The sequence below is a fragment of the Plasmodium gonderi genome, assembly GCF_002157705.1.
Source record: "Plasmodium gonderi DNA, contig: Chr10, whole genome shotgun sequence".
NCBI lineage: Eukaryota > Apicomplexa > Aconoidasida > Haemosporida > Plasmodiidae > Plasmodium > Plasmodium gonderi.
The window spans coordinates 531,480-546,549 of NW_021628935.1; the positions used below are offsets into that span (position 1 = coordinate 531,480).

The 15,070-nt window shown below is 29.3% G+C and overlaps 2 protein-coding genes across 2 annotated transcripts; both read right to left on the reverse strand.

Moving 5' to 3' along the window:
* Positions 1 to 796: 796 nt before the first annotated feature.
* On the reverse strand, positions 797 to 4,604 carry PGO_101170 (hypothetical protein, conserved; the record flags this gene model as incomplete). The annotated part of the gene is made up of 3 exons (XM_028688148.1): positions 797 to 910; positions 1,255 to 1,589; positions 4,505 to 4,604. The coding sequence occupies 3 exons, from the start codon at positions 4,602 to 4,604 to the stop codon at positions 797 to 799; spliced, it is 549 nt and encodes a 182-aa protein (XP_028543949.1).
* A 3,840-nt stretch (positions 4,605 to 8,444) lies between these two features.
* PGO_101180 (zinc finger protein) lies at positions 8,445 to 10,550 on the reverse strand (the record flags this gene model as incomplete). Its single annotated transcript, XM_028688149.1, has 1 exon — positions 8,445 to 10,550. One exon carries the CDS (start codon positions 10,548 to 10,550, stop codon positions 8,445 to 8,447), a length of 2,106 nt encoding a protein of 701 aa, XP_028543950.1.
* Between the last annotated feature and the right edge of the window lie 4,520 nt (positions 10,551 to 15,070).

Here is a 15,070-nt window from a genome sequence, read left to right on the forward strand (position 1 = left end):
GTATTAAACATTTCATGTGGGAATAAAATGACATCTTAAAACTTTTGATCATTCTTTATAGATAAAATTTTCTACACCACAATTCATTAGAAATGGTAAAAATGAAAAAAAAAGTAATAAGCAAAAGTTAATTAAAAAGGTGAAAAAAAAAAAAAAATACTCAAAAATAGCTCACAAAACAGGTTTGTTAGCATAAAGGGCTCTACATAAATATATATATAAATATATATATGTGCACTGTCCCAATACGAACGGGTACACAAGGGGAAATACTGCGTGTTTTTAATTTATTTAAAATACCAAAACGCATTAAAACACATGCATACATATACACTTGCATTTGCACATTCTTCAGCGCTTGGATATTAGCTTCCTGTTTATTTTCCAAAAAGGAAATGTGCACGTTACATGGATGTATATGTATGTACATATGGCCACACTTGTTTTCTCTTCAAAAAACAAATATGCACGGTAAAAGTATGGAAAAAACATTATTTTGATTTACTTTTTTAAATTCCAAAATTATATGCTTGCTGTTTGGAAGTTCTTATATACACACACTAATATAGACTATAATCCGTGTGCAAAGAGTTAAATAATTAACAATTATATGTGTTTACAATTTGAATTCATTTTGTGCTTTACCATAGGGGGGGATATATGACGACATAAAAGAGAGTATATTATAAGTTTTATGTGTTCCCTATTACTATTATATCATGTCTATTTTCCCCATAGGAATACATGGGAAGAGAAATGAAACCCTTTTTGATTATTTTGGGCACTTTTTGTTGAATCATTTATTGCCATCCACTTGTAAAGTTTCGTTATTTTTAAAATATGATTCTAAATCATTGTCTAATCTTGTCTTTACATTGCTTGATCCCATATAATTATCCAATTCATCGTCCTGCAATGAATATGATAAAACATAAATAGGTTCATGAGTAGGTATGAAAGCATTCGTGTATAAAAAGAATGAAAAAAAAAAAAAAAAAAAATAAAATAACACGCAGACAAATGTATACATATATATAAAAGTATGCAAAAAATTCCGATAATCACATAAATACACAGTAGAGGGTAAAAATGAGAACATGAATTCTTATCACTCTCAGCACACTTTCCTCATTCCATAACCAATTTCATATTTTCATGTTTGCACGATGTGTATATATAAATAAAGGAGAAAAAACCTCGGTGGGTCATGTATCCAAATTTTCACTCTTTTCTCCTGCATATAGTATGTCTTACCAATTCCTTTGACGTGAGTTTCCCTATTTTATCATGCAGATTCTGCGTTTTCTTGAAAAAGTAATTTCTTCTTTTGTTGGTTCGATAATTAGTTCTTCTTTTTCTGAAATTATTTGATTTGGCTTTTCTATTAAAAGTATCGTGTCCATTTGTAAATCCTCTATCTAAGAAATTTCCACCAATTTTTTTCTTGCTTCTGGTATAAAAGCTATTGATTCCTCCTCTCTTGGAATATTTTCTATTCATCATTGATAAATTGCTACGTCCATATTGCTTAAAAATATGTTTTCTTACATCGATTTTTTTTTTCTGTGGTGCATACTTAAATGTTTTTCCTGTAAACAAAATTTTATATGTTGAAAATAATTAGGCGGGATATATAGTCAATAGAATGAAAATGCTTTCTCACTGAATGGGGCAAAAAAAAAAGGGAGGCGACGAACGAGAGAGAGAGAGGGAAGTTTTGAGAATTAAAATAAATTAAAAAAGCCATTTATTCAATGTCTGTACAGTACACATGATTCATGTACTCTTATGCATATACATATATATACGCTCTTAAAAACATGTTCATGTGCATATATTGGATGCAGGACTAATATGAACTATAACTGTCAAATTGTGTACACTGGGGAGGGGGGACAAGTATTTTTTTTTTTTTTTTTCTCTTTATTTTATTTTATTTTTTTTTTTCTCTTTATTTTATTTTATTTTTTTTTTTCTCTTTATTTTATTTTATTTTTTTTTTTTTTTTTATTTTCTACTTTTTTCTATAATATCTTTTTCTTTTTTTTCTATACTTTTTTTTCTAAACTTATTTCTCTATATTTGTTTCTCTCCATATTTTTTTTTTTTTTTTTTCTTTCTCCACCATCACACACAAACTTCGCAGTCATGATGATAACATGAAAAAAACTAAATGTCTATGCAATGTGATATGCTGGTGCAACTGTTACGAAATCAGCTAATTTACGCTCACCCATAGGATTAACATATGGATATGTAGGTAAGTAAATAAATAAATAAATTCATATATATATACATATGTACACATTTTTCTTTTCTGGCACGACCCTACTATTTACAGCCTACTCAATGAATGGCTTTATAAAAATATACAGTGTGCTACTTCCCAATAAAAAAATGCGTTAACACTACTGTTTAACTTCAACACGAATGAACGATAATGAAAATTTCCTCAAGCTGTTACAAACGTGTATATGTGTACATCCACTATATGATATATATATATGTTATATGCTAGGCATGTGGGGTTGCAAATCCTTCGATAAGTTGTAATATATCTCAAGCTCTTCTCTACACATCTTATAACGTCTGCTTTGATATAAAATTTCTCATTACCACCCTATATAATCTCCATAATATTATTCATTTTGCATAAAAATCAGAATATAAAAAATTTCCTTTCCCTAATCTGTGCAACGAAATCAACTCATTCTACCTTAATTTTCGCCATAACAAAATATATATACAATATATATGCAGAAGAAATAATGATACGAATAAAATGACTAAAGAGTGTTTTTTTTTTTTTTTTTTTTTTTTTTTTTTTTACTCTCTCCCCCCTTCACATTCGATAAATAATTACATTGCATAATAATAATAATAAAAAGAAAAAAAAAAATGGTATGAAAAAGTATATATTCACTTCAAACTAATTGATGCAAACTTCTTTTCATTCCTTCGCTAAACATATCTGTACGTCCATTCGATATAATACGCTTTGTCCATTCTTGAATAAATAACTATGTGTATATAAAAGCTGCTGATAATAATAAATGACACTTATAAAATTAAATCTGGTATAAAAAAGAATAACATAAAAAATAATCGTTAATCAATATGTATAGCTGTATAAACTTTTTTTTTTTTTTTTTTTTTTCTGTAGCTTGAAGTATTTCCAACTAAGCAAAGGATATATCATATGATATAACACATTTCACATTCGTACAAAACTTCCTTACTCTTATGCACTTCAGTAATTTTTGAAATATACTTATGGTAATAAAATGCAGAGTACGCTCAAAAGGGGGGTTAATATATATATATATATATGTCAAATGAATTGAAATAACTCAATCTGCTTCTCATGGGGTTCCAGAAAAAAAAAAAAAATGTATACATATATATATAATATGTAAAACAATTATATCGTATGTACATATAATATATATATCATTATATCACTTCTGCGCGAAAAAAATAAAACCACAATTTATTATATTTTGTTCAAAAATTCTATCCTTCTTCCATTATTCTGTATATAAACACCACATTCAATTTAATTCAAAAGTACACCTTCGTTATTCGCCAATTTCATATCATTTCACATTATCCATTTTACGTTGTAATACTATGAGTAATATTTCTATCGTGTTTTCTGAGCTTATCAAGTAGGCTTATGCATATTCCTAAGGGTATATTGTTGTCACCTCGTATATTGGATAATCGAAAAAAATAAGAAACGTTACCCGTCCACACCAACATGTGCACATATATATACATATGCACACTTGTATATACATACATATACTTGTATATATATATATATCTAAATATACAAGCAAATACATATAATACATCTATACTTTTGGAGTATTCAAAACAAATTATTATAATCAAGCCATCTGCAATTATCATCATCTGTATTATTATTCAGAATGGGTTATAATCCATCATTGCCCCCGCACATGTCACTTTGTCATAAGCACGCGTGTATGCGTTTGTATGTATAAAAGTACTGATATTTATATATATATATATATATATATATATATGCATATACATGTGAATATTTTTCAAATCGTATCATTCAGTTATGTATTTTCTTTTTCTTTTTATTTTTATTGTATATTATTATTTTTTATTTTATTTTTTTTTTTCGATATCACAATAGTCCACATTTAATTGTAAATATAATGGAAACGAATTGCATATGCTCTCTAATTTATAAATGGCTTTTTTATTTATTTTAATTATTAGAAATTCACAAAATTGGTTCAATTAGTGGTACATTTAGGATTCATTTGGTGAGCCCGTTTGGTATGCCCATTTGGTGTGCCCGTTTGGTATGCCCATTTGGTGTGCCAATTTAATATGCCCACTGGGACCCATTTTGTAAGCCCAATTTTTATGCAAATTTAATCCTTTTTTTTTGGGCCTACTATTATTATGTGAAATATTTTCTTTTCTTTTTCTTTTTTTCTTTTTTTTTTTTTTTTTCACGCACCTCTACTTGGTTGATATGAGAATTTTGAAAATCCGGTTTTTCTCGTTTTTGATATTTTGTTGCTTTCTTTGGTCCTTCCTTCAAATTTTTTTCTTTCCATTTTTGCCATTATTTCTGGTTTGGGGGATTTATATATAAATACACGTAAGTTCTATGAGTGTGATGATTATGGTTAATAAAATTATTTCGTCAAATTTGTATGCGATACAGGCTAATAAGTGATTATAATATATAGGAGCATATTCGTCCCTTTTGATATAATTCCTATGTTTCTGTAATTTATATCTTTTTTTTTTTTTCCCCCTCCTCTTGGATATGTTTTATATGTGATTTTATTTAATTATTTTGGCGAAAAATAGGTTTTCTTCACAGGTATAATTTTGTGTCTTGGTATTCCTTTTTATACTCCTTTTGATATCCACTTATTCTTTTAATTCTTTGGTCTTGTGTATTTTGTACGAACGTGCTTTGTATGATTTTTATGTTTTGTACGTTTCTTCTTTTTCTTCTCGTTGTGTATTCTTCTTCTTCTTCTTCTTATTCTTCTTATTATTATTATTCTTATTGTTCTTGCTTTTTGTTTCTTTATTTTTCCGTTGTTTTTTTTTTATTTTTTATTTTTTTACGTTTTTCACTTCAAGCTCTATTGTTTTCTCGTTGTGATATAATTTCACGTCTCGTGCAAGATCACGCAAATGCTTCAAACTGAATGATAAATTAAATGGATGATATATTACTTAAGTATTTGACACTTCCACATAAGCAAAGGTTACAATTTGCTTGCAATGTACACAATTATGTATATTTATAGTTGCTCCTATTTTTACAAATTGGCACATATAATCCAATACATCTCGTTTATATTTAATAATTATCTGTGTATCGTACACTTATTATCTTTTGTATTTAAAAAAAAAAAAAAAAAATTGTGGAGAAAGGAAAATGGTAAAAGGTGTGTCCCAAAAAAGGATGGATAAACCGAACGGGAAAAAAGAAATGAATTAAAATCTTTTTATGGATAAAAATATTCATACAATTACGTAATGAAACTGATAGAGACTATAATAAAAGGTGATTTTTATTCACTTAAATAAGTATCAATCAAATTGCTTCACGGATGAGACATGCTACTTATGGATAGAACAATATGCATGTCTTAATTGTTATACAATTAAATGTAAAACTTGTTTTTTTTTTTTTTAATGTAAAAACATTTAGTGCATTCTGTTAAATGGTATTGGTAATGGATGTTCGTGTTGGTGACTGCTGAAGAGAAGTTATGGATTTAATTGTAATGTCTCATGGTGATAAATAAAAAAGTGACCATTTCATTTTCTTCTTCTTTCTCCTCTTTTTTTAATGCTTTAATTTATTTTATTTTGCTTTATTTTATTTTGCCTTATTTTATTTTGCTTTATTTTATTTTGCTTTATTTTATTTTGCTTTATTTTATTTTACTTTTTTTTTTTTTTCCCCCTCCCCTCACTTTTACTGGGTCCTCTTCTTTTCTTCTACTTTCCCTTTTCTATTATAAAGGTTCTGCTCCCCTTTGTTGTATACGTGTATATGATGTATATATACGGTACGTCCGTTTATTTTTATGTTCCTCTGCAGTACTTATGTGGAGTAATTATGTATTTGCATACATTATTTGAATAATAATCACAAGTGAATATGTTAACATATGTTAATATATGTTAATTTATTGTAATATATGTTAAAAATGTTAATATATGTTAATATACAATAATATATGCGTTACATATATTATATGATTATATTTATTGTATACGTATAAATATATATATTAATGAGCAATGCTGTGATTTTTTTTTTTTTTCTTTTTTACGAAAAACTATGCACAAATATTTTAAAATATACACAACATTTTTCTTCGCACTTTTTATATTTATGGAATTTTATTCTTTGAAAAAAATAAATTGCTTTGCTTTGTTCCATTTATTATTTCATTTTTTAAATAAATTTTTAAAATGTATTTTAAAAAATGTTTACTCTTTTCACGTTATTTTTCATATATTTAGCCATTACCCCATTTACTTTATTTTATTATACTACATTTTTTTTTTTTTTTCCCTATGGATGTGATGCGTTTAAATATATGTATGCAATGAGCAATATGCACATAATTATGTGATATTTATATTTATTATATATATATGAATATGCATGTATAGATATATGAATATATTATATAAATAATTTACATATGCTCAGGAGAAGCACATTCATATTCGCGCAACAAATACTTATTTACATACGTATCATTTAGGCAATATGCTCTAGTATAACGGACCCAATGCTTATCTATAGCTCATTTATATTTCATCTATATATCGATGGGATGGGGATTGGGAAAAGGAGGTTAAAGAAAAATATGAAGAAATCATCTCAACGAAAAATGAGTATATATTGATGTGCTCTTTGTAACCTTTCTTCGAAAAACAATTTAATAAACAGAAGAAGAATGGATCAAAAATGGGGTATATGTATACATATAATGACATACATATATATATGTATGTTATTGCATGAACGTGACTTATATGCGTGCATGACTTTACGTTTTTCTTTTTTCTTTTTTTTGTAACTCAAATAGTTTGTTTTTCATATGTATCATATAGATACATATATGTATATATATTTTTTTAATATATATATATATATATACGTACCCTTTACAAATTGATCACTGAATTACTATTTTGCAAAAAAAAAAAAAAAAAAAAAAAAGGGATTAAAAAGAAAAATAATACTTTTTAAAAGGAATTTATTTTTCACTTTTGAGTTCATCATTTAGTAGTTTTAATGACATTGAAAGTAGCTAATTAATGACAAACGTTCAACTACGCATTTTTTTTTTCCTGAATTCTTCTATATGCCAGCATACATATACATATATAGCTAGTTATAATGCCTCACGGTTTATTATGCCTTAGAGAGTATGTAAATAATTGTGCTTGAGAAGGTATCATGTAAGATGTTTACTTCGAATCCTCCATTCATATACATGAGAGTGTTCAACACATCCCCAATTCAGAAGTTAAAAAAATTGCCACAGAGTTGCACATCAGCTCAAGGAGGTAACTTCACAACGTGATAACAACAGACCCTAATAGTATGGCAGCTTTCGCATAATTTACTTTATGCACAAATTAAAAAATAAGTTCAAAAATGCATCATTACCCTGCACCCCCACTCTCTGCAATCCCACTCTCTGCAATCCCACTCTCTGCACCCCCACTCTCTGCAATCCCACTACCCTTTTGAACATATCACCCATGCAAAAAATTCCATTTTTTGTGAACTCATAATTAGATAAGGAACAACAATTAAATAGTGGCGCAAGCAAATAATACTTTTTCCCGCTCCCCCCCAAAAATCTAGAACATATTCACACGACTCCTTCAAAGGTGTACCATATATAGCCGCACTTAATTAAGAACTATCGTTTTCTGCTCAGAGCAATGAATGGTACCAGAACTAGTGAAAAAATAAGTCATCAAATTTGCTTTAATGAAAAAAAAAAAAAAAAAAACCTTCGCTTTGCAATTGGTAGCATATATTTATGTAAGTCTACGCGATAAATGAAAAATTTGGATATGAATCACTTCGGTAACTTATACAAATCAAAAGTGAAACTACAACAACAACAACAAAAAAAAAAAAAAAAAAAAAAAAAAAAAAAAAGGGAACGTCTAATTTTAGGTATATATCATCAATGGCGAAGGCCCCCTTTTATAAAATCACTGGTGGCACAAGTAACACGTGACATGCGTGAACTTGTACTTCCTTGAGTAGCTTACTGTACAATTCTATGAAGGTCTCTTTGGCCGTACTAGTATGCACATCTGACATATGTATGTATATATGTACATATGTATATACGCATATATCTACTTATACGCATGGACGCTGCGCCCTACATAATCACGTATCGCCTCTGAGATTCCGACATAAGCAACTCGAAAAATAGTTTCGTTATCTTGGAAAAGCCATACAAATCTTCTGTCATATAAGGACAGAACACTCTATGATTTTCAATCAAGTTAAAGGGTCGAATTATATACAAGTTTGATCTGTTCAGCTCTTCTTTACCGTTCACAGTATCTGAGATATTCTTACTCTTTGTACTATCTTCACTGAAAGGACGTACCACCTCATTAGGATTCCCCTTTAGTACGTAATAATCTTGAACCGTTTTGATAAATAAGTTTTCATCCTCTGTGTAATCACTTATCTCAAGGAATACTTCACTCAACGTATTTTTTATTGAAATTTTTTTTTTTTTTTTTTTTTCTTTTACAACTGATAGGTCCATTTTCTCATTCATGTTCATTATGCCTTCGTAGCTGCTTGTCAGTGGATTTTCACTTGGCAATGTGTCATCACCATAATGCTTTTCCCCCACATCATCGGTGCTCTTTTTTGGGAGAAAAAGGTGCTTTAAGCTCCACTTGAAGGGGAATCCTTCCTGCTCCTTCGGTGCATCATTCTTTAATGCATCATTCATGGTATCTTCATCCCTCGCTTCACCACACTGTCCTTCTTCACCCCTCACTTCTTTACACGGCCCCTCTTCACCCCTCACTTCTTTACACGGCCCCTCTTCACCCCTCACTTCTTTACACGGCCCCTCTTCACCCCTCACTTCTTTACACGGCCCCTCTTCACCCCTCACTTCTTTACACTGTCCTTCTTCACCCCTCACTTCTTTACACGGCCCCTCTTCACCCCTCACTTCTTTACACGGCCCCTCTTCCCCCTTCACTTCATCATACTGCCCCTCTTCACCCACCACCTCATCACGCTTCCCTTCGCCATCAGCATACTTCTGATCTACGCACCCATAGGTCAAGCTCAAAAGATGGTCTATCACATCTCCAATATCGCCAATATAATTGAGTGACTGTTTTCCTCCTCCTAATTCCTCTCCTTTGGAATGATTTTCAAAATAGCTAGCTATTTCCTCACAGAGAAGGGGGTCTATTGGCTTGAATAAATTCAACTTGTTGTCAGTTCTTGAAAAGGTAGAATAATAACTCATGTCAACTTCTCTAAAGCAATGTCTACAATAGAGAATATTAGAAGAAAGATTTTTTTCCGTTTCATGTAATTTGTATGTCCACCCAAATAAGGCAATGAGCTTATAGAGACTTACATCTTGGTATTCATGGTTTTTCAGTTTGCTTACAATTTTAAAATACATGTTAATATCATCATTTGGATTATTGAGACTAGATATACTATTCTCATCTGATAAGATGTTTATATATGTATGTACATCTAAGGGGTCATAAGATAAGTTATTTAAAAATGCTTCATCCACGGTGGGTTTCTCATAATTTTGGTAATTCGACTTAATCAATTTGATACCTTTGTCAACCACATCTTTATGATTTCTAAATATATCGACATAGTACATTTTAAAGAATTCAACATACGAAGTGAATATATGAAATTTATTCTTTGCATCATTATTAGTTAAATGTTTCTTAATAATTAAAATAAAGTCGTTAATTGTTTTCTTTATATTTATATATGGTATTTCATAATTATCATTTTGTATTAACATTATCATGTTTTCATAGTCTCTCAGTAAGTTGTCTCTTTTCAGCGATTCTTCATCGAGGTGAAAAATATGTAGGCCCATTAATTTACCTTTCCATGGACAATTTTTTAAATGCAATAAACATAAATCATTTATTTTTGTATACATGGAATATGTATCTTTCTCATACACAAATTTGCATTTACACATTTCGCATCTTATAGTATTTTCACTTTCACATATGAACCCGTTCCTAGCTAAAAGGAGGGAACATAATTGTGCAGGTTTTTTTAGCCACGATCTAAAGGTATTTACTCGATTCATGTAACCCTTTAAATCTTCTACATAATTTCGACTAGCCACTGTATAATCATCTTCTTCCTTAAAGAAATGTCTTCTCATATCTATGAGTTCTTCATTTTGATGTTCCCCTTGTGCACTTTCACCAACTTTCTCATCTCTAAAGGAGTTGTGCATCATATATGCCTTTTCTCTGACTAAAATGGGCTAACTGTTATGAACACTTAAATTGATAAATAAAGGGAGCGATAAGGTTATATACTAAGAAAAACTAATACTAGTAAAAATTTTGAACTGTGTGCCAAGAGTTACGAATTGAGAACTCCTCCTACTATTCTGAAACCTCATCTTCTAAATATGCCACAGTTCCAAAAAGAAGAAGAATATTTACCACAAGCATCTTTTCATATTTACAACTCACGAATTTCCAAAATAGCAAATGCTTATAAGAGCCTTACCTTCAGTTACAGCAACAATTGTTAAACATACAAAAAAAACACTTTTCTTTACCCTTTTAGGAATAACTAGAACAAGAGAGAAAAAATATCCTGATCTTTCTCAAACACTGCATGTAGAGTACGAAAATGGGAAGGATAAAATGAAAAAAAAAAAAAAAAAAAAAAAAAAATGAATCCCGTGTGAATTTAATCATTATTTGGGAATGTTAAATGTTGTGTTCGAGTAGTATATCCAAACAAATGTAATACTTCCGCGCGAGAAGGTCATTTCGATGGGTAAATAAGGTGCTTAACATAGAGAAAATAAGGAAAAATACATGAAGAAAAAATAAAATAACATAAAATAAAGTGTAAAATAAACAAACAAGTAAATAAGCAAATAAATAAACAGACAAATAAATGAACTAATAATAAATGAACAAATAATAAATAAACAAATCATAAATGAACAAATAATAAATAAACAAATCATAAATGAACAAATAATAAATAAACAAATCATAAATGAACAGATAATAAATAGTCTTTTCTTGTTCCACATACAGTTTTCCGTTCCAAAATATATATTTGCAAAGTTCGTGTTCACCCTTTTAAAAAAGAAATGCTTGCTTTTCCACCACGTGCTTCTCATGTGGCTCTTCCATCACTTTGCTAAAAAGACCAAAGCTAAATAAAATAAAATAAAAAAAAAAAAAAAACTAACTCGTAAGGACCTAATTTATTAATCCCCCAACATACACACAAATTAACAAATATATGGATTAAAAAAAAAAAAAAAGATACGTCACAAAAATAGATGTGCTAAAAACGCATAATGCAGAGATGAAATTTCTGACAAAATTCGCGCAGTTATTCACAAATAAGTGTAACCACTTTAGGAGAAAACACCATGAAAACCCTTTTCTCTTACCATGGTTAGAGAGAGTATTCACTTTTACCTCCTATTGGTAAATTTATTATTTCAGACATAAGTTATCAATAACAAATGTATCAATACTTCGAAAAAAAAAATAAAAAGCACCAAAATAGGGTGTCACATCGCTTAGCCCTGCACACTCGAATTAGATGAAAGGAGTACAAGTTTGAAACTCATTTAAGAAAATGAAATGAAACGGAAGTAAGGAGAGATGAAGCGATGATTAAAGAATAAATGTCTAGATATGTACATATTTAACATATTGTCAAAATGTGGGCTTTACGTATGTTTTTTTTTTTTTTTTTTCTGCCTTTTCTTCCCTATTCCATATTGTACCAAAAATGAGATACAATTACTTATATGAGTGTTATTTTTGCAGGTTAAATCGATCAAGAGTTTATGACAATCTACTTAGTCATTTGGTTACACACGCTAGTTTTTTTTTTTATTAAAGAGTTTATTCATATTTTTATAAAAACATGTTCATTTCCTAACATGCCATTATTCGTAATCTATTTTACATTCACCTTAAAACTGCATTGAAACAGTTTTGCCTTCATTTTGTTAATTTGGTAAAAAATACGAAAAATTACATTTTGAAAATTCGTCCAAATACAAACATGGCAAATAAAGGAGCATCATATATTCGAGGAATACATCCCACGTTCCACCCCTCAAAAATTATATACACAATTGTACATCTACCTTGTGTAATTTTACCTTTGTCAGAGATGCAGAATTTCATTCCTCTATGTGGTATGACACAAAAGATCGAGGGTGGGAGAAAAAAATAAACATATAAATAATATTAACAGATTTCGTCAAAATATGGAAAAAAAAAAAAAAAAAAAAAAAAAAAAAGATTAAACACTAATAATGTGTTTAAATAATAAAAATGCACAGGTTAGCACTCAGCTAATTATAAATAAACGTCAGTAATGATCCAGTTTTTAATAGTATACTTAGAATGTACAGATCTGTATAACCTTGTAAGAGTTTATTAAAATTTTTTTTTTTCCCTTTTATACAATTTGCATTATACAAAAGGTCGTACAAACGTGTAAGTGTTATACACAAAATTTTTCTCTTATATTAATCTGATTTTTAAAAAGTTCACATTTCAAACAGCTCTAAGTAACTACTACATTTTTGTATCGTTTCAAATTTTCATTTTTTTCGTTGAATAGCCATGTAGCATTGGTCATGGCGTTTTTACTTAACAGCACGGTGCACATGTTTGTATACCAAAACAATTTACCAGGAAATATATGTCTAGTGTCTTGAAAGGTATCAGAATGTTGGTATACCTTTCTTTCATTCACATGTCTGATACGAACGAAATGGTTCAGAAGAATAATTTGTATTTTTTACAAAAAATATTCCTATGGCAAGAGCGTATGAAACGTACGCAGCATATATATATATATATATACAATGGTAGAAATGCAGGTATGGATACCAAGGGAAGAAGCAATTATCACTTATTTGATTTACACAATCCCATATATATTTGCGGATGTAGGAAAGTAGAAAAACATATAATAGTTGAAGCTTACACACATTTTAGGGAACAAAAAAAAAAAAAAAAAAAAAAAAAAAAAAAAAAAAGTTAATCATTTTAACTTATCAAGAGAATATAAATAAAAAAAACGGTTGTTCATATTTTTCCCCCCTTTTCATAAATGTATATATTATTTGGTCTCCATTGGTAAATGACTGCAACAGTTAGACCATATGAATTCCCACTGTTATATATCTCCCTATGCCATTTAAAAAAATAAATTTCTTTTTAATTACACCTTTGGGGTAAAAAAGCATGCAGTATGCATTTCTTAGAATGAGACCACGATGAATAAACGATGTATGCCCTGTGGCTATGTTTGAATATTTTGGTAGGGTTTTCTCTATAGATGAGTAAATCACTATTCCTACACATATGTAGTTTATTTTATCCCCATTCATGTTGTAGAAAATGTAGCTACTTTGTCGTGTCCTTATGTTGCTCTGTGTACCTGTCACATAAGCGTTACACACGTTAGTTATACCCCTTCTGCAATCCTTTTCATGTTTAATGATATAAAGAATAATCGTTCGAGCTATGCACATGCGTGTATACGTGCACACTTATGAATCCACAGCTTTGCGTGTATGTGTACATAAGATTAGTTATGTGCATAAGTATACATATCCTTATGCATGGGTGTCGTGATACAAATCGTTAGCCCTTGGTGTAGTTTTAAATATAGTTACTCATGGGTGTGAGTGTATGTTTCATTAGTTATGGGTATAAGTATACATGTCGTTATGTATATGTGTACATATCGTTACGCATACGTGTAGGTATGGACTCTTATGTATGTAATTCCTCATAAGCATATATGCATATACATATATACATACACAAGGGAATTCATATAATTACACAGATGAGTACTCATATGCACATTAGCCTTCCATGCGTGAATGTGATAAACCAAAACATTCTAAAAATGATTTTTGCGAATGGAATTATCATTGGAGGGAAAAAAAAAAAAAATTATAAAAATTAAAAAAAAAAAAAAAAAAAAAAATTGTGCATTGTGACAGTGATTGAAAGGTAAACAGGGGGATACTAAAATGAGATTTTCAATTCTGATCAATTTTTTTTTTTTTTTTTTTTTCTTATTTTTTTCTTTTCACCTATTCTTATTTTTCCTTAGTTAATATATGAAATAATTATTGATGAGTGTGATTAAATATGTTTGCTCAATGGTTTTGTGTAACCTTTTCGTTTTTAAATATGTACATAATGGTGAGATGTGCCAAAATTATGCAAATAAGCTAGTGTACGTATAAACGAAACGTACATACCCAATGTATGTATATGTAAGTACGTATATGCAACAATACGTGAAATATATACATGTGTGAATGCAATGTACGCTTCCATATTTGCATTAATATATCAACGACAATGCTGCTGTTTAAGTGTATGTATATGTATATATTTATTAATCCGCACATATATACACAAACATATGTATATGCTTACTTGCGTACAAATACACTTTCACATGTTCAAATTTATATCCGTGCCGTGAGTATTTTCTTATATACATGCGTACATACTCGCGTATTTTATTTAAATTTTTTTTTTTTTTTTTTTTCAACATTACTCGAACGTGTGTATATTTATCCCCTTGTTTAATTCTTTTTAACATAGTTGTATGCGGATGTACACCATTACAACTGCCAGCACGCACGTATGCACATATGTACTTGTGCATATGAATAAAGGTATATGTATACATTCACATCATACATATATATTTATAAATATGCAC